Source organism: Heptranchias perlo, chromosome 2 (genome assembly GCF_035084215.1).
Source record: "Heptranchias perlo isolate sHepPer1 chromosome 2, sHepPer1.hap1, whole genome shotgun sequence".
Classification (NCBI taxonomy): domain Eukaryota; kingdom Metazoa; phylum Chordata; class Chondrichthyes; order Hexanchiformes; family Hexanchidae; genus Heptranchias; species Heptranchias perlo.
In genome coordinates this window covers 46,148,631-46,168,226 of record NC_090326.1, presented here as the reverse complement: position 1 = coordinate 46,168,226, position 19,596 = coordinate 46,148,631, and the positions used below count along the sequence as shown (strand labels likewise).

The 19,596-nt window shown below is 42.3% G+C and overlaps 1 protein-coding gene and 1 long non-coding RNA gene across 4 annotated transcripts in view; one reads left to right on the top strand and one right to left on the bottom strand.

Moving 5' to 3' along the window:
- The window catches only part of LOC137338694 (sodium- and chloride-dependent transporter XTRP3A-like), a 90,490-nt gene that overhangs the window by 57,715 nt on the left and 13,179 nt on the right, over positions 1-19,596 (top strand). For 2 of the 3 annotated variants that reach the window (XM_068001836.1, XM_068001837.1), the window contains exons 6-9: positions 376-617; positions 4,492-4,654; positions 8,239-8,446; positions 16,848-17,007. In XM_068001836.1, coding sequence (XP_067857937.1) covers positions 376-617; positions 4,492-4,654; positions 8,239-8,446; positions 16,848-17,007 — 773 coding nt within the window. Of the gene's footprint in view, positions 1-375; positions 618-4,491; positions 4,655-8,238; positions 8,447-11,989; positions 12,100-16,847; positions 17,008-19,596 lie in introns of those variants that run through there. The other variant, XM_068001838.1, reaches the window with a different exon arrangement.
- LOC137338730 (uncharacterized) overlaps positions 1-19,596 on the bottom strand; it is an 84,061-nt gene that overhangs the window by 52,262 nt on the left and 12,203 nt on the right. The window lies entirely within an intron of this gene.

The following is a 19,596-nucleotide window of genomic DNA, read 5'->3' as shown; positions in this document are numbered from 1 at the left end:
GGAAACTTGAAGGACATTTCATGACTCACAGTTGATTAGAGAGACAAAAGCAGTTTTGACACTCAAGAAATAGGTCCTTTGACCAATTACGGTGGCCTATTAATATATATTTTATAAAATCGTATTGAATTCTATTATAGTTTATTCTGTTTGTTGCATACTTTTTATTTACTGTTTTTAGAGGACCCCTTACTTTGAGTAGCCATTCAAAAAGTCAAACTAGTTAAGAATGTTCAATTTTAATAATGCTTAACTTTTAATAAAATAAAACTGCTAATTTTCAAAGGACTCTGTATATAATTTACTCTCTTTAATATACATTCTAGTTATGGCGGGCTCACATTCATACTGAACCTTGTTATATGCCACTCTCAGATTGAGCACTTGATGGACCCAAAATCCTGGATTGACGCTGCCACACAGATCTTCTTCTCACTTGGTCTGGGCTTTGGAAGTCTGATCGCGTTTGCCAGTTTTAACCAGAGAAACAACAACTGTGAGAAACAAGCAATTATCATTGCTTTTATTAACAGTCTGACATCCGTATTTGCCAGCGTTGTCACTTTTTCCATATATGGTTTCAAAGCTACATTTAATTATGAAAGCTGTCTTGAAAGGTAAGAGTATGTTATAGGGAGAATCTCACTCTCATACTCTGGCACTTTCTCTCTCTCTCTCGCTCACTCCCTATTTCTTTCTTGTTCTCTATCTCTATCTCTCTTTCTTGCATTTTCTTACTCTTTCACCGTTTTATGCCTCTCTTGCATACTTTCTCATATGTATCTCTTCCTTTGCACACTGTCTAGCTCATCTCGCTATACTGGAGTGAATCTCAAACCATTTATACTAGTGTAAGTAGCAGCAATACTTACCTATGTTTCCAAGTCTCTACCTGTGACCATTTACAGCCAGCCAGGAGTGCATGCACGACTGCTGCAAGGCCAGGCTGACTTGCCCTTTGATTTCCCCTCCTTAGTATCCCACTAGAAGGATCTCATCTGCATTTGGCAGCTCCCCAGAAACTCACTGTGAGGTCAATACACCAAGGAGATCCCATTATGTATCTGGAGCTGTGACAATCTATACTTTTGGATTTTCAGTGGGATAGCCAGACGCTGGTTTGGAAGGGTGATATGTATACTCATTTACTCAGGTCCATGAGGGAAAGAAATAATATACCCTTGTTTGGCAGAATGATATAATAGTATTTATACAAGTGGCCCAAATACACAATGTATAAGGAACAAATTCCATTAATAATATCAAGTATTTCAATGCTTACAAGATATTTTTGTCATCCTATGAATGTTTCTTAACTTTTAAATTTTAGTGTGCATAATTAGAGAAGTTATGTAGCATCTCACACACTCCACTGGTGCATCTGGTCCACAGCTGTGCCTTTGCAGCATTCTTAAAGGCACTTTATATTATTATAAAGTGTTCCGGAGAGCAGCGATGAATCAGAGACTCCCTTGTTTAATTCAACCCCTCCTAGTTAAGGCCTTTTGGAGGCCAGGGACTCATGAAAGGTAGGAAATCTCACTCTGTGGGTATGGAAGTTAACTGGAAACATAGGCCCCAAAAATCCTGGGGACATGATCCCAGCAGTTACACCCTCCATCGCCAATTTGTGGGCTCAAGTGGAGACTCCTAATTGGCAAGGAGCAGGTGGGCACAAGTGCCATTCCACAACTCTGGTACTTGCCTACTACTGGAGGGGGAGGGCTGCCCAGCACTGTCCTAGCCTCAGTCCTGGCTAGGTCACTCTTGGTTCCTGGGGACCAATAAAGACATTTTTAAAAAGATAATCTCCCTTTCTTCTCTAGCTTGGACCGCCACCTTTCACCCACCTGGAGGGCAGCACACCTCATGTCACTTGGCGTACTGGCCTCCAGCACTAAACTGATTCCCAACTGAGCCAGGCAAGCGGGGACTCCTGGTGTAGGGAGTTCATGCCCCTGGCTCCACCCCACTGCCAACATTTGCCTTGTACGAGGCAGCAGAGGATCCATCACTTACAATGCATTTTGGAAAATCCTGGTAACAGCAGAAAGACCTGGCACAACTGGCTCCCTCCTGTTTTCCAGCTGGTCTCCCACTGGAGTTATGATGACAGAACAATGGAATACCTGCAGATTTTCAGGGCTCATTGTTACTTGTGAAGCCTATGAAAATGTGGGTCTCTGATTCTGTTGGGTGTCCAGAGGTGAGGCCTTTTACATTACAGAAAACTGTCCCCTCCAAGTTCCCCTCCAAGTCACACACCCATCCTGACTTGAAAATATACCGCTGTTCCTTTATAATTTGCTGAGGCAACACCACCATGGAAATAACATGGTGAGGCACAAGGATTGCAATGGTTTAAGAAGGCCCACCACCACCTTCTCAGGCAACTAAGGATGGGCAATAAATGCTGTCTTGCCCATATCGCCCACATCCCAAGAACAAATAAGAAAAAGAGTGCCATTGAGGACATTCCTTCAATGTAAATCTGTCAAAAGATTGTTGATGGTGATATGCCACTTTAATTGTTTTGAAAGCATTATCTTTGTAGTTTGATCGAATAGCAGTCAATAAACTGCTCAATAAATGTAGACATTTTAATTCTAGGATGTTAGCAGAATATCTGCCTGAGGAGCTTTGTGATGATGAGTAGGAATTAACTGGATAGAGTGAGAGTCACAGGAGTTTTATCATGATAGTGTGAAGGTAGATTAGTTGTCACTGTATTGTGAGATCCTAACATAAGTGACACATGTCTTGGAACCTTGGTAGTGCTTTACATACTTGTATCTTATGCTTGTTGACAAAGCTATTCAGTGTCTTCATATGGTATACATAACATATAGGGCAAGATGACAGAAAAGAGATTCTGAGGTCAAATTCATGAGAGGTCACTAATACATAAATCAAGCAAGTTTGAGTCATGTATGTCCTATACCACACGACTTTACTGAAAGTGCAAATAAAATGGGAGATTTCAAATTATTTGATTGAATGGATGTTGTTAGACGGTAATGTTGAGTGTGTGGATACATACTCACTCTCCCTCGTTATGTTCTGCTACATTCAGGAGACTAACTATTTGAGGGCACGGAGGAGGAGGCTAATAATTTTAGACAAGCTACAGGGTCAGCAAGAAAGCTGTAAAAGAGGGCAACTTGAGAATGTTCAGCATGGAGGAAGCAGGAAAAGCAGATGGAAGATTAACCCTCGTTTGATTTTCCCTCGTTTTACTGTCCAATTTCAGACAGTTTCAGGGCAGCACGATGAAAAATGGGCTGTTGTGGTACTTAACTAGCAACCCAGATGTCCCAAGTTCAAATCCCACCATGGCAAAAAAATAAAATCTGGTAACTTTTGGGCTGGCACCAGAAAAACCTAACTGGTTTACTGATGTCCTTTCATGCTAGTGGAATGGGTTTATAATTGATTGGTGCTTCAGAATGATCTTGTTGCAATATTCTTCTATGATGATGTTACTATAAAAGGATTAATAACTGATAATACTTCAGATTTATTAAGAAATAATCTGCACTTTGCTACCAGGCAATGTTACGTCCAAATGCAGACTCTCAAAGTTCAGGTGACAGGGAATTATATTCGGATTCTTTGAATAAGCTTCAGGATTTGTGCTGTTTTCTCAGAATTAAGCTATGTGGTTGACTCTTTATCCCATCACAGCAACTAGGGATGGGCAATAAAATAGTGCCTTGCTAGTGTCGCCCACATCCCAAGGATATTTTTAAAAAATCTCAATGCGAACAGTGTTGATCTGCATTTTGCTCTGGAAGTGAGGTCAAAGGTGGAATGCGCCCACGCAAATACTGCCTACCATCACCATATCCTATCTAAATATTGCTGTGACATCAGCCACCCAATATGCTGCATTTCTGCCTGTAGCACAAACAGCAGCTATTTGAGTTCTAGCAGTTCATTAGACTTGGGTGTCTGGTGGAAGCTTTGCCATGGAATTTAAATGATAGTGATCAAAAAAAAAGAACAAGGCAAATGATTGTAGCTTGATCCCATTGAATAGAGAAATAGCTTAATTCTGAGAAAACAGCACAAATCCTGAAGCTTATTCAAAGAATCCGAATATAATTCCCTGTCACCTGAACTTTGAGAGTCTACATTTGGACGTAACATTGCCTGGTAGCAAAGTGCAGATTATTTCTTAATAAATCTGAAGTATTATCAGTTATTAATCCTTTTATAGTAACATCATCATAGAAGAATATTGCAACAAGATCATTCTGAAGCACCAATCAATTATAAACCCATTCCACTAGCATGAAGTTGAAATAAAATAGATTATAAATAATAGATACCAGGAAGTGGACAGTTATAAAAGACTTCAGCTTTAGCTTGCCTTTAACAGTAGGATACTGTTTAGCAATCACTCCTGGTTATTATTTTACTATTCTAATTTTGGAAGTCACTTGGATTGCTTAACTTTGGAACCTACAAGAAGTGTCTTCCTAATTACAGGATGATGCTACTTCTAACAAACACTTTTGACCTAGAGGAAGAGGCAATAAGACCAGACACTCTTGATGAATGGAAAAAATTCCTGAATTCAACAGAACCAGAGATGTTTGCTGGAATTTCTTCACAAATTGAAGTCTGTGACCTGCAGTCGTATTTAGACACGGTATTATTTTTGCTTTTTTAGGGTGGGATTCCCTTTAACACATTAAAAAAATCTATATGTATGAGCTGAGAAAAAACGTATCTGCAGGCTATTTAACCATGTGAGGCATCACAACTAACCCTGATCGTGCCCTGACCAAGCATGCTCGTTCCTGCAGGGGTTGCTGAAAAGACCGTTAACAAAAATGAGAGCGTGTGGGATTAGAGGCAAACAATTGTCTTCGATAGGGAATTGGTTAGGAGATAGGAGGCAGAGAGTAGGGATAATGGGTATGTACTCAAATTGGTAGGGTGTGACTAGTGATGTTCTCCAGGGATCTGTACTGGGGCCTCAGCTTTTCACTATATTTATAAATGACTTGGATGAAGGAATAGAGAGCCATATATCCAAGTTTGCTGACGACACCAAGTTAGGTGGCACGGTAAGTAGTATAGATGGGGGCAGAATATTGCAAAGGGATATTAATAGATTAAGTGAATGGGCAAAACTGTGGCAGATGGAGTTCAGTGTGGGAAAGTGTGAGGTCATCCACTTTGGACCTAAGAATGATCAGAGTATTTTCTAAATGGCGAGAAACCAGGAATTGTGGAGGAGCAGAGAGATTTAGGGGTCCAAGTAGAGAAATCACTAAAAGCTAGTGGACAGGTACAAAAAATAATTTAAAAATCTCTTGGAATGTTGGTCTTTATCTCAAGAGAGCTGGAATACAAAGGGGTGGAAGTTATGTTACGACTGTTCAGAGCTCTGGTTAGACCCTATCTGGAGTACTGCATTCAGTTCTGGGCACCGCACCTCAGGAAGGATATATTAGCCTTGGAGGGGGTGCAGTGCAGACTCACCAGAATGATACCGGGGCTAAAAGGGTTAAATTATGAGGCCAGGTTACATAGACTAGGCTTGTATTCCCTTGAATATAGAAGATTAAGCGGTGATCTAATTGAGGTGTTTAAGATGATTAAAGGATTTGATAGGGTAGATAGAGAGAAACTATTTCCTCTGGTGGGAGACTCCAGAACAAGAGGGCATAACCATTAAATTATAGCTAGGCCATTCAGGGGTGATGTCAGGAAGCACTTGTTCACTCAAAAGATAGTAAAAATCTGGAACTCTCCCCTTCAAAAAGCTGTTGAGGGTAGGGGTCAATTAAAAATTTCAAAACTGAGAATGATAGATTTTTGTTATGCAAGGATATTAAGGGCTATAGAACCAAAGTGGGTAGATGAAGTTAAGAGACAGATCAACCATGATCTAATTTAATGGTGGAACAGGCTCGAGGGGCTGAAAGACCTATTCCTGTTCCTATGTTCCTTCCTAAGTGTTGAGCAGTGGAAATTCTGGCTGTTTTATGTTTTTTTTCCCGCTGTTTCTAGCCCTTGGACACTAAAATTAACTGTAGCACTGAACATTACTTCTTCCCCAGGTGAGATCACCTCATTCAGCACACATTACGGAGTAGACCTGGGGCCTTCTTGGTTTGTTTAGCTCAATGCAACACCAAGATGCTGCATTTCCCCATAGACCCAGGAGGAGAGCTCTGGATACCAGATCAATTCCCTCACTCATAGAATCATACAGCACAGAAGGAGACCATTCAGCCCGTCGTGCGTGTACTGGATCTTTGAAAGAGCTATCCAATTAGTCCCCCTCCCCTGCTCTTTCCCTATAGCCCTGCATATTTTTCCTTCCAGAATGGCAGATTCAAATGGGGAGTTTCCATTAGGCCACTTTTATAATGCTTGTTTTCAAATGGCCAAGAGTGGTTATGGCTGTGATGTTCGCCCAGGAGCATTCTTCCCACCCTACCTTTTTGGATATAACTGAGAGGGGGAGGGGGAAACCACTGAGAGAAAAAATTGGGGGAGAAACAAGGTGCATGCCTTCATTGGAGGGCACATACCCTAAAAAATTCTCGGCATACACTAACTCAAGCCCAGTAAGGAAGCAACCCCCAAGTCAGTGTTAACCTTTGACTGACTGGCATAACTCCTCCCCGATTTCACACCCTTCCAGTGGATAAGAGACTTGCCGGCACTTGGCACCTTTCTATGGCAGTATAGCGAAGACCAAAAGACCCTCTGGGGGTCGTTTTTACCTTCACCGACAGGGCGGTAATCTGGTGGAGCGCATTGCCCACCCTTTGTAGAACGCACCCGAAACTGAAATCAATGGGATGATAATTGGGCAGGTTCTACAACAAGCGGGCGATCCACTCCACTAAATTATCGGCCAGATGGTGCAGGTGAAAATAACCCCCACAGTGTCTCTGAAAATCCGCAACACTGTCGGCAGATTCGGGGCATGCTCAAGGCAAGCGGAGAGTAATGGCTGCAGATACTGGGGCAGGACCCAGCCACGCTGAGTCCCTGCCCCGTTGGTCAGCACACTGGGATTTCTTGTGGGAGGGTGATTCATGTATCCACCCCCTTGCAGCCTGACGTAACAAATAAAACCAGGACGTGAGGGATGATAGGACCCGCCAGAATTCCTGCTAGTCCCATCTCCAAGGCCCTCAACATACTGCACACCTGCAATAAACAGATGTACAGCACTTCTCAGGGCAGAAATGGGGCCCGTCGGTCTGTCTTTAGCTGGCTTGAATAAATGAAATGAAAGGCACTTCTGCCTTCTTGCAAAGGGACCAATTTTAACAATATTTGAAATCTTCAGCCACCCTGCTTGCTTTGCCCTAAAGTGGCCAACCAGTCCTGTAATTTCCTGCCCCCATCTCAAATGGGCACCCTTACAGCATCAATACTAGCACAGGTACCTGCCAAAATGATGCTAATTACCTGACCCCAGGAATTCTGAAGGGGCCAGGCAAATAGGTCTCAGACAGGTCGGATGTCCCGCTCCTCCATTGTTGCAGCCGTGGAGAGGATTCTTGAGCCCTTTGTGATTAATTGTGGGCAAAACCTGCATCTAACCATTCTAGAACATGTTATAAATTGGATAGCCAGGTGGTGAAGGATAGAATACTAGAGCCTGATCTTCAGTTGCTTCCAAGCCTTTATTCACAGAGATTCACATTACCCACTCCACACCCTGGATAAGCTCTCGTATAAATGGATTTACAAGAGAGTTCCTAATTGATACGCACCACCTGAATACAATTAACACTAATTGATATAAATCATATGGATACTATTAACAACAAAGCCTGTTGCCGTTCAAACGCTCTGCACCATCTGCTTTATAAAAAAAACTTTCCGTCTAGAGTTTCTCCTTTACTGGGCAAGATGCTTTGTAGCTAAATAATACCCAAGCACAGTCTTCTGATTTTAAATGCGTTTGTTTTTGCTGTTAATTTTCACCAGTTCACAAGTTAAACTTAATAAGCCATCGAGGGAATTGTGGCAAAGCATGATGCTACTGCAACACACTAAGCTACTGTACCATCACGACATTCAGGTTTTTAAGGGATTGGGATTCAGACTATATGATGCACAAAATGCTACCAGCTGCAGCAGTCCACAAAATGGACCAAGCTCAATGATTGAAATTAACTTTTCTTTATTCTATAGATTATGCTTGTTCTTACCTCCATGTGTGTGTGTATTGATGGGTTTTGTTTCTTCTCTTCCTAGACTGCTGAAGGCACTGGGCTTTCATTTATAGTCTTCACTGAAGCAATTGTGAACATGCCGGGGCCATCTCAAATCTGGTCGATATTGTACTTTTTAATGCTGTTGATGTTGGGAATCGGTAGTATGTTGGGAAATACTGCAGGTGTTATCACTCCTCTAAATGACATGAAGATCATTACAAAATATATTCCAAGAGAGATCATGATAGGTAAGCCTCATCTGCTTACATTCTCTTTTTCAAGGTGAGGATGTCGATGCTGGAGAATGGAACACTTTACTTTTTGCAGCTAGTTGTCGGCATCATGAGCTCCCAGGTCAGGAGTGACGTGGGCCGGATATACAATAAAGATTTCCCTACTCTGCACCAAAAACATGTCTCAAACTCCAAGCAGCACCCCACCAGCGGCCGGAATCCGCCCCATTTGTAATTATCAAACAGCCTGCGGAACAGCTCCTGTTAAGCTGATGGGACATGAAACGGTTGGAAAGGTAACACTGCCAACTGTCTCCACAGGAGTGTAGCAGGCTGGCACCTTCAGGCTGGCACATCCCTCCTGCAGTGTCACAGATTCGTAAGGCAGCCCCTGACTGGAAGGGAGAACAACGCTACTGGGGGCTGTAGGGGGAGGTTCAGCATTCTGCTGAGCTGGCTATGCTTTCTGATTTTCTAATTAAAATTCAATCCGTTTTAATTTTTATGTAATAATTACCAATTGTTCCGAGAAAAGTTACATTTTTTTAAAGTTGAAGTACTGCACTCGAAGTACAGCCAGGACTCCACTTGATTAAGCAGCAACTTTTGAACACCCGCTGCCTCCAACTGAAGGGCAGAAGCCAATTTTACCTTCAGCAGCACTCAAAATGCAAATCTTGAAAGAATTGTTAAACTCTTTATATCAGCTTTCTGGGTCAAATTATCAGTTTACACGAAGCGAGAGAGTGACCTTGCAAAGTATATAGGATTAGAATAAGCCATAATGTGGAGGAGAGAGATGGAGAACTGTCCCATTGTTTTATCCTCACTGCCAAATCACCTGTTTCTGCTGGTTTGCTTTTCGTTAACAGCGCTCTTATATTTAGCTTTGTGTCGCAGTTGCAGGGATGATTCCCATAGAGCTGAAACCTCCAGGTTGCTGACCTTCCACTGCATGCTCAGGCTCAGCAGCCCTGTGCGAGCCTTTTGGCACTTTGGAATAGTCCAGAACAGCCCATTTATTTTATTACACCTCTGTGAAGTGCTTTGGGGTGATTTTCTATATTAAAGGCAGTATATAAGTGCAAGTTGCTGTTGTAAAGGTGCTGTTATAGTTCAGCACCGCTTTCAGAAGAGTGGAGCTGCACCAACACCCCAGCGATGCTGTGTCCCCAACCCCCTATTTACCCTTCAACCTGTCGCCATTCTCTGGTAGCAGTTTGCAACACCCATGAAAAAGTGGGCCGCCGTTGCCAACGGAAAAACTTTGGCAAAAGCAATGCACATATGCCATTAGTTTTTCAACATAAAGGTCTCACCATCAAGCCGAAACCAAAAGGCCGCTGATGCTGCTGCCTCTAATCTGCCCACCTGGATCCTAGCACTGCTGCCTCTAACCTGAGTACCTGGATCCTAATACTGCTGAATCTAACCTGCCCACCTGGATCCTAGTACTGCTGTCTCTAACCTGCCCACCTGGATCCTAGCACTGCTGCCTCTAACCTGAGTACCTGGATCCTAATACTGCTGAATCTAACCTGCCCACCTGGATCCTAGCACTGCTGCCTCTAACCTGCCCACCTGGATCCTAGTACTGCTGCCTCTAACCTGCCCACCTGGATCCTAGTACTGCTGTCTCTAACCTGTCCACCTGGATCCTAGTACTGCTGTCTCTAACCTGTCCACCTGGATCCTAATACTGCTGAATCTAACCTGCCCACCTGGATCCTAGTACTGCTGTCTCTAACCTGTCCACCTGGATCCTAGTACTGCTGTCTCTAACCTGCCCAACTGGATCCCAGCACTGCTGCCTTTCCTCACCCACAGTTACAGAGATAAAGAGGAGAGCTCAGTAACGACAAGGGTAAGGAGAGAAAAGGAAACGTAAGAAGTAAGAGAGAAGAGGAGCAGAGACAGAGAGAAACAAACAGAAATGGAGGAGAGAGAGCAGACAGACATGAAGGAAATGGCAGAAGTGAAGAGAGAGTGATGACAGAAATAGACACACGAGACGGGGGAAAGACAAACAGAGGAAGAAAGAGAGAATGAGAAGTGAAGGAGCCAAAAGAGAGGTGAAGAAGTGTGAAAGAGAGAATGTAAGAAATTGAGAAGTTGAAGGGATAAAAATTGGAAGTGAAGGTCTAAGAGAGCATGAAGAGTGAGAAATGAAGGAGCGAGAGTAAGAAGTTGAAGGATTAAGAGAGTGAGAAGTGAAAGTGCAAGAGAGAATGCGACAGAGAATTGAAGCAGGTGGAAATAACTTAGTTCAAGAAATGCAAAATAGATTAGAAGTTGACTGTGGTGTTCGGCCATGATTTTGCCTAATTCAGAATCAGTTTAATCCTATGTAGCCCACTCACTAGTTTTGATACACAACCCGCCCCACAATGCTCCAAAAAGTGCATCCATTTCAATTTTCCCACTTTTTTAAGCCATCAATCCAAGGCCTTTTTTGAATAAGACAAAGAATTAGTACCAATTAGTGCCAGGTTAGAACATCAAAAAATCAGGGATCGAAAAGGCCACGCAGCACTTCAAATTTTATTAAGAACATAAGAACATAAGAATTAGGAGCAGGAGTAGGCCATACAACCCCTCGAGCCTGCTCTGCCATTCAATAAGATCATGGCTGATCTTCTACCTCAACTCTACTTTCCTGTCCCATCCCCATATCCCTTGAATCCCTTAGTGTCCAAAAATCTATCGATCTCAGTTTTGAATATACTCAAAACTGAGCATCCACAGCCCTCTGGTGTAGAGAGTTCCAAAGATTAAATGTCCTTTCATGGTATCTAATTGCATTTTGAATAAACTTGTCCTACTTTGTTGATATGCTTAAAAGCAATAATCTGGGTTTACCTTTTCTAAAACATTTAGGCCTGGAAATTAAATTATCTGCACCTGTTTTATAGGCATAAAATGGGCACCTAAGGGTCCAATATGGTGGGCGGCGTGCAAGCATCCGTTCCGTGCCTGCCGTATTGGATCGGGATCCTCCTTAGTTGTCCAGGGTGCACGCTGCAAGTATTTAAAATGCTTATTATAATATTTAAATAAGAGTCCTACACTTGTTATAGGACCCCTTTGTGAAATAGGTGAGATGCTATGACAGAGTTGGTGAATATGTAGCAAGTGTTGTGGATTTGGATGTGGTAGCAATTGTATATCTGGATTTGGCAGGAGTTGTGGATCTGGAAATGTCATCAGATTGGCCAGCCTCTTTCTTCACTGCACCCTCTATAATGTCAAAAACAGAAGAGATTGTTTAGCTGTGCACACAGTGACATTTCCCTTTGAAGAAATGGAGCTGAATGTGAGGGGATTGCAATACTTTGAGAAAGTACATGAAGCTAATACTAGCTATGAAGAGCTTTGCCCAGCCTTTAACAACCTTCCCTTACCATCTCACCACCATCTCCCACAGCCTGCCTGCCTGCCTGTCTATCTGCCTATTATCTGGAGAGCTTTCTCCGTGCAGATTTAGAGTTTGTAGTTGTGGTGTTCCTCTCCCAGTTGCATTTCTCTGGCGCTGGTTATGCATGACCTTTTCCTTTGCAGGGAGAGAACACAATGTTAAAAGAGTGTGAGTGGCATGGACACATCTTTTCACCCATATGAGCGCATGTATCCCATGATGATGAGACCTACAGGAGTATTGTCCCTTAAAATCAACTGTCAAATCAAGACTAGCAGGACCCCTTGTGGCAGGCAATGTAAGTTTACACAGTGGTCGAGTTAACATGGTGCTCGAGTGTTTGCAGGGGCTCCCCTTTGCATAAATCCGTTTCCCTGACACCCAGGTGCTGACCCAGAAAGAGGTTATGCTAGTAAGTGAGGCCTCTATCGTGAGTACAGGATGTGCATTGGGAACAGTGTGTTGATTTACTCTGGCCACCCTCATGAGGTTACTGAACCTCTTCCTGCACTGTGTGGCAGTTATCGGGGAGGCGGAGTTTGCACCTTCCTCCACACATTTTGAACCCTCTCTTATGGAGCTTCCTGCACTCAGTTCCCAAAAGTCTTTCCCTTCTAGCCCTTAGATCAGCCAGTAGAACACCCACAGATGTATCTTGGAGCCCTTCCCACCATTGAGTCCCTCAAGGCTGCAGTTCTTTCAGAAATCATGTGGCTCCTGCTCTCCAGAAATACAGGCTCCCTTTAATTAGCCACAGCTTTTCAAAGGCTACAGCACCACTCCATTTCCCTCCCTCCCAGCAATGGTAATGTAAGTAGCAGTATTCCTGCTGATAACCTGTTCCACGTACATAATTAGGGCCCTAATAGGAAAATCCGATGGGCTAGTAGTTGGCTCGCGGGGGGGCAAGGAGTCCCAGCCCACCACTAACCCACCAAACATCCCAGGAATTAACCTAGTGAACCTTCTTTGCACCTCCTCGAAGGCAACTATATCCTTCCTTAGATAGGGAGACCAAAACTGTACATAGTGCTCCAGGTGAGGTCTCACCAAAGCCCTGTACAATTGTAGTAAGACTTCCTTACTCTTATACTCCAACCTCCTTGCAATAAAGGCCAACATTCCATTTGCCTTCCTAATTATTTGCTGTACTTGCATGCTAACCTTTTGTGTTTCTTGTACAAGGACACCCAAATTTCTCTCAACACCTATATTTAATAGTTTCTCACCATTTAAAAAATATTCTGTTTCTCTATTCTTCCTACCAAAGTGAATAACCTCACATTTCCCCACATTATACTCCATCTGCTACCTTCTTGCCCACTCACTTAACCTGTCTATATCGCTTTGCAGACTCTTTGTGTCCTCCGCACAGCTTACTTTCCCACCTCACTTTGTATCGTCAGCAAACTTGGATACATTACACTTGGTCCCTTTATCTAAGTCATTAATATAAATTGTAAATAGCTGAGGCCCAAGCACTGATCCTTGCAGCACTCCACTAGTCACAGCCTGCCAACCTGAAAATGACCGGTTTATCCCCACTCTGTTTTCTGTCCGTTAACCAATCCTCTATCCATGCTATCCAACCCCATGAGCCCTTATCTTGCGTAACAACCTTTTATGTGGCACCTTATCGAATGCCTTTTGAAAATCCAAATATACTACACCTACTGGTTCCCCTTTATCTACCCTGCTACTTATATCCTCAAAAAACTCTAATAAATTTGACAAACACGATTTCTCTTTCATAAAACCATGTTGACTCTGCCTAATCATATTATGATTTTTTAAGTACCCTGTTACCACTTCCTTAATAATGAATTCCAGCATTTTCACGATGACTGACGTCAGGCTAACTGGCCTTTAGTTCCGTGTTTTCTCTGTCCCACCTGCTCCTAAATTAGACCTGTGGCAGTGATACTATAATGCTTTTGAACCAACTGTTTAGATGTATGCAAGAACAACAAAGGATTTCTTGCATTCTTTTTGTTTTGCTTTTCCTTCGTCTTTCACTGCCTCAGCCTGCTACAATGGTCAAAATTTGGAGGAATTGTTATGCCAGCACATTAGGACACCACACTGCTGATTTCAGTTTCTCTTTCGCACATGGGGGCCACATGGAAAGAGCTGCCTCATTACATAGCCCTCCTAGAGGCCGTAAGGTGGGATCTTCACTTACGTGAGACATTCCTACTCTAACCCTGCCCCCAACATCAAACATAGGAACAGGAGTAGGCCATTCAGCCCCTTGTGCCTGCTCCGCCATTTGATAAGATCATGGCTGAACTGTGATCTAACTCCATATACCTGCCTTTGGCCCATATCCCTTAATACCTTTGGTTGCCAAAAAGCTATCTATCTCAGATTTAAATTTAGCAATTGAGCTAGTATCAATTGCCGTTTGCGGAAGAGAGTTCCAAACTTCTACCACCCTTTGTGTGTAGAAATGTTTTCTAATCTCGCTCCTGAAAGGTCTGGCTCTAATTTTTAGACTGTGCCCCCTACTCCTAGAATCCCCAACCAGCGGAAATAGTTTCTCTCTATCCACCCTATCTGTTCCCCTTAATATCTTATAAACTTCGATCAGATCACCCCTTAACCTTCGAAACTCCAGAGAATACAACCCCAATTTGTGTAATCTCTCCTCGTAACTTAACCCTTGAAGTCCGGGTATCATTCTAGTAAACCTACGCTGCACTTCCTCCAAGGCCAATATGTCCTTCCGAAGGTGCAGTGCCCAGAACTGCTCACAGTACTCCATGTGATACAACATATCATGATTTAACTGGTCACATTTATATTCTGATGTCCATAACCAAAGAGTAATATCAGATTACCAATATTTCAGCAACAAAATCTTCTGCTTTAATTAACAGCCTTTCATAGCTCACTTAGTTTTTTTTTCAAATTTGTTTTATAGCCTGTTCCTAAATTGATGGCACAGATTATACACACAATACAGGTGTGTCCAATTTACATCTTGAAATAGAAGTTGACTTTGGCCTAGTTTATTAGTTAATAAGGCATGTATCAGATAAAGCACTTTTTTGTTTGGGAACTTTACAAATGTATAATGAAGTTTATGTTAGGGAGGGCATTTCAACATCAAGCAATAACAGTAACAGTTACAAGTGCGTTAGGGAGAGCATTTCATGCTGTTTATGTGTTAATGACAGAGCTGTAAGTGTGTCACATCAGAGGTTGTGGTAAATCAGAGTATTATAGCACATATATGCAGGGCATAAAATTAAACTTTGCAAAGGGAACTGATTGTTCCTATCTACAAAATTCAATAAACAATCTTGGCAAATTTTGTTTACATTGGTGAGACCATCGTAAAGAATGTCCAAGAGATCTCCTGCAAGATCTTGCCATCCTTCCTGCACCATTCTTTTCTGTTGCAGTCTTTGCTACGAACATGTTCATCCAAGTGGTTTCATTCCCTAGCTTAAATCCATTTGATTTTCTGCCACTTCCCTCTTCCAATTCAAGAAGGCTTCAGAGAAAGTAGGTACAGACTCTGCGGGACTTTCTGCTTGTTCTCTAGTAACTACTTCGGGTTCAAATCCAGCCCAAACTGATGGAATGAAAGTCTCCCCAGTTTCAAGGATTCTGCTTGCGATGAGTTCTTAATAGGCATGGGCCCACAGCACAAATCTGACACCTGGTTCAGAACTAATTGGCACGAAATTGGTAATGACATTCAAAGGGGTCACAGGATGGCTAGTGAAAAGTGTCACATTGGTGCAATATGAGATTTGGTGAGGCAAATTACTGGGGCAGAATTTTCTCTACATCTGATCTAAACCTGACCGGGGAGTGCCTTGATACTGACACTGGAGCCTGGATTTTAACTCGAGGTGGGAATCAGGCGAGCGGGAACTGGAGCTGAGGCGGGTTGCAAATCATCCTGAGTTCGGCAGCATGAGGCCCGGGTGACTTTAACTCATCTATATGCCCCCAGTCAGTTGCCCCCCCAAAACTGGCAACTGGCCAGTGAGCAGAAGCGCAATAGCAGGTGGCGAGAGGCCGCCCCCAGGGACTGAAGGAACAGTCCCCAGCACTCAAGTAAGTTTTATGAAGGGAATTTTGGAAGGGCCTTGTGACTGGGGGTGGGGGGGCAGGGCAAGAGCACTCCTGGCTCCACAAGGAAAGTAAAAATAAAGTTAACAAGACTTACTTCTCTGGGCCTCTTTTGGCCCTGGCTCCTCTTCAGGCTGGATTGACCTGGTAGGAAAGCCACCACTGCTTCCCCGCTCGGGCCCACGGTTAAAATAGCACTTGGCCCCAGTGACACCATCGGAGCCTGATCTGCATATTTAAGGAAGCACCCTGCAAGTTGTCCTCCTTGCCTGCTCAGAAGAGCTAGTTAAAATTGAAGTTGGCGGGAAGAAAGAGGGAGGTAAGTGGGTAAGACCCCCAGACGATTTTAACAGCCGGCCAGGTTTCCTCCGATGGGCATGGTTAAAAGCGGCCTTTGGGTGTCTGAAAAAGGAATGTGTTCTGTTGCTTAGCAGTAAGGTCTCTCACCTTGACCACAAAATTCATAGAAAATAGAAACAAATAAAACTACTTCAGTTGCAGTGTTTCTGTCAGACTCTTGAATAGAAACCCTTCAAACCATTACCTGTAACTTTGCTTTTGAATATGAAAAAGTTTAATTTTTATTGAACACTTTGTCATCTTGGTGAACTCCCAATGTTTTATTTTAGTTAGGGCTGGATTTTATGTTTTATGTTCACAATTAATTGTAAACTGTGAATGCCATGTGAAATGGGTGACATGCCATTTAATTGAATCACTTTTATAACTCATGTGATTGCAAGATTATTCCCTGCGAAAGAGTGTGTTTTATGTAGTTTCACAATTACTGAAAGAGATTTAAGCAATGCATATAACAAGGGTCATGATAAATCAGAGTTATAATGGAGTGGCTGTGTTTTATGGGGATGGTTTTAATTACAATGCACTGAGCACTGTATTTCTTTCCTCTTACAGGGATTGTGTGCCTGGTAGCTTGTGCTGTTGGACTTGTTTTTAATATTGGATCAGGAAATTATTGGTTTTCTATATTCAATGACTATGCAGCGACCTTGGCTCTACTGCTGATAGTTTTGGTTGAAGTCATTGGTATCTGTTACATTTATGGAATAAGGAGGTGGGTGAATTAAGTTTCTTTTGATCATAATCTTTCATTGACCCTGTGTCTTCAAGAATCTCAGTAGAATGGGATTCACATAGAGATGGGGCTACTGTTAATGTTTAAGGCTATACTGATAGGAATCCACTTTCACTTGCTTTCTGAGACTGGTTATGAAAAAATAAAAAGGCAGATAATTCAAAGTTTTAGAAATAAAGGACATTTGTAACTTTGTGAGATAATCTACTAACTGGACCGAGCTAATTCATTATCAACAACAACAACAACTTGCATACATATAGTGCCTTTAACATTGTAAAATGTCCCAAGGTGCTTCACAGGAGCATTAGTGAACAAAATTTGACATCGAGCCACATAAGGAGATATTAGGACAGGTGACCAAAAGCTCGGTCAAAAAGGTAGGTTTTAAGGAGCCTCTTAAAGGAGAGAGGTAGAGAGGCGGTGAGGTTTAAAGAGGGAATTCCACAGCTTAGGGCCCAGGCAGCTGAAGGCATGGCCACGAATGATGGAGCAATTAAAATCGAGGATGAAGCTAGAAGTTCATAGCATAACAATGTACGCAGATGATCAATTTTTCAGTTCCTAAGGCCGTTTGTCACTTAAGCATGCCTGCAACCATCAGAATGAGTACTACAATCTGTGCCCAAGCTGCGGTTTGAGTTACTATGCGGATACAGAGCGTTTCACTATTTGGTGGAGGAACTGAGACTGCACACTCGACCGTGCCACATGCTCACCTCCTGCCAGCTAACTAGAGCAAAGCAGCATACTCTCTGAAGGAGGTTCTATGGAGGCAAGTTGACCTTGAGACTGAAATTGGGGGATGGGAGTGGAGGGGACTTGTGTTTTGATGTTTTTTTTTTAAAACAGTTCAATTCCAGTTTTAACAAGGAAGTGTCATGTGCCATGTTAATTATCACATCATCGGAAAATACAGAGTTAACATCCAATTCCATGTCAATCTGAGGAAGCCCTTTCTTAGTGTGTGAAATTATTTAAAAATATCTTCTCTTTCATAACTATTTATTATTTGCACGTAAATCTCAATTTAGCTCCCCCTATATGCTGTTGATAAGAAGGCTTCCACTCTTTGATCTTTTTATGGAGTGGAGAATCACTGCACTAAGGTATGCCATATATTTTCCAGCCCTACCTTGTTAAAGGAATTTTATCTCAGTTTAACTGTGGAAAAATACCACCTCTGTGTTGCAGTACTTCTGTTAGACATCCTCTTGGCAGTCTGTCAAGTTCTAGTCTCTCACCAATAATTCAAAAGGCGGAGTTTAACTTTAGTGCTGACTGAGGTCATACTAGTTGCAGCTCTAGCACGTGAGTTAGGAATAGGATGGGAAAGTCAGCACCTTTCACAGAAATATATTCAGGATTTTTTTAAATTGGGAGCTACCAGAATACCCCTGGATTTCGACCCTATATAAAGCTTGTGTCATTACATATCATTGAAGTAGTTTTAAAGAGCTCCTTCTATATTCTTTCTTAAATCTCATGGCCCCAGATGACATTGCACTGCTCTTTTTAATCATTTCATCTTTGTGAATTCTAAGACAGGATAGGGTGGATGATGACTCTAAGTATGTAAGTAATTGACTGCTTCAAACCCATCCTTCTTCTGAATCCACATTTCCTTTTTACTCATCCTATTTGTGCTGTTGTATATAACCTTAATTTTCTTTTTGTGTATTTCTAGTCTCCAAGTATATGGTACTTTAATGTACTTTATTGCTCTGGTATTACATAGAATGTACTGCACAGAAACAGGCCATTTGGCCCAACTGGTCGCTGTTTATGTTCCACATGAACTTCCTCCCTCCCTACTTTATCTAACCCTATCAGCATATCCTTCTATTCCTTTCTCCCTCATGTGCTTATCTAGCTTCCCCTTAAATACATCTATGCTAATTGTCTCAACTACTCTTTGTGGTAGCAAGTTCCACATTCTAACCACTCTCTGGATAAAGAAGTTATTAGTGACTATCCTATATTTATGGCCCCTAGTTCTGGTCTCTACGTCTAACCTATCGAACTCTTTCATAATCTTAAAGACCTCTATCAGGTCACCTCTCAGTCTTCTCTTTTCTAGAGAAAAAAGCCCCAGCCTGCTCAATCTTTCCTGATAGGTATAACCTCTCAGTTCTGGTATCATCTTAGTAAATCTTTTTTGCACCTTCTCCTGTGCCTCTGTATCCTTTTTATAATATGGAGACCAGAATTGTTCACGGTACTCCAAGTGTGGTCTAACCAAGGTTCCATACAAGTTTAACAAAAATCCTATGCTTTTCAATTATATCCCTCTAGAAATGATCCCTAGTGCTTTGTTTGCTTTTTTAAAATGGTCTTATTAACCTGCGGGCTACTTTTAGTGATTTGTGTATCTGTTCTCCCAGATTCCTCTGCTCCTCTACCCCATTTAGACGCTTATTATCCAAGCAGTATGTAGCCTCCTTATTTTTCCTACCAAAATGTAATACCTCACATTTATCTATATTGAAATTCATTTGCCAATTACATGCCCATTCTGCAAGTTTATTAATGTCTTCCTGTATTTTGTTGCAGTTCTCCTTGGTATTA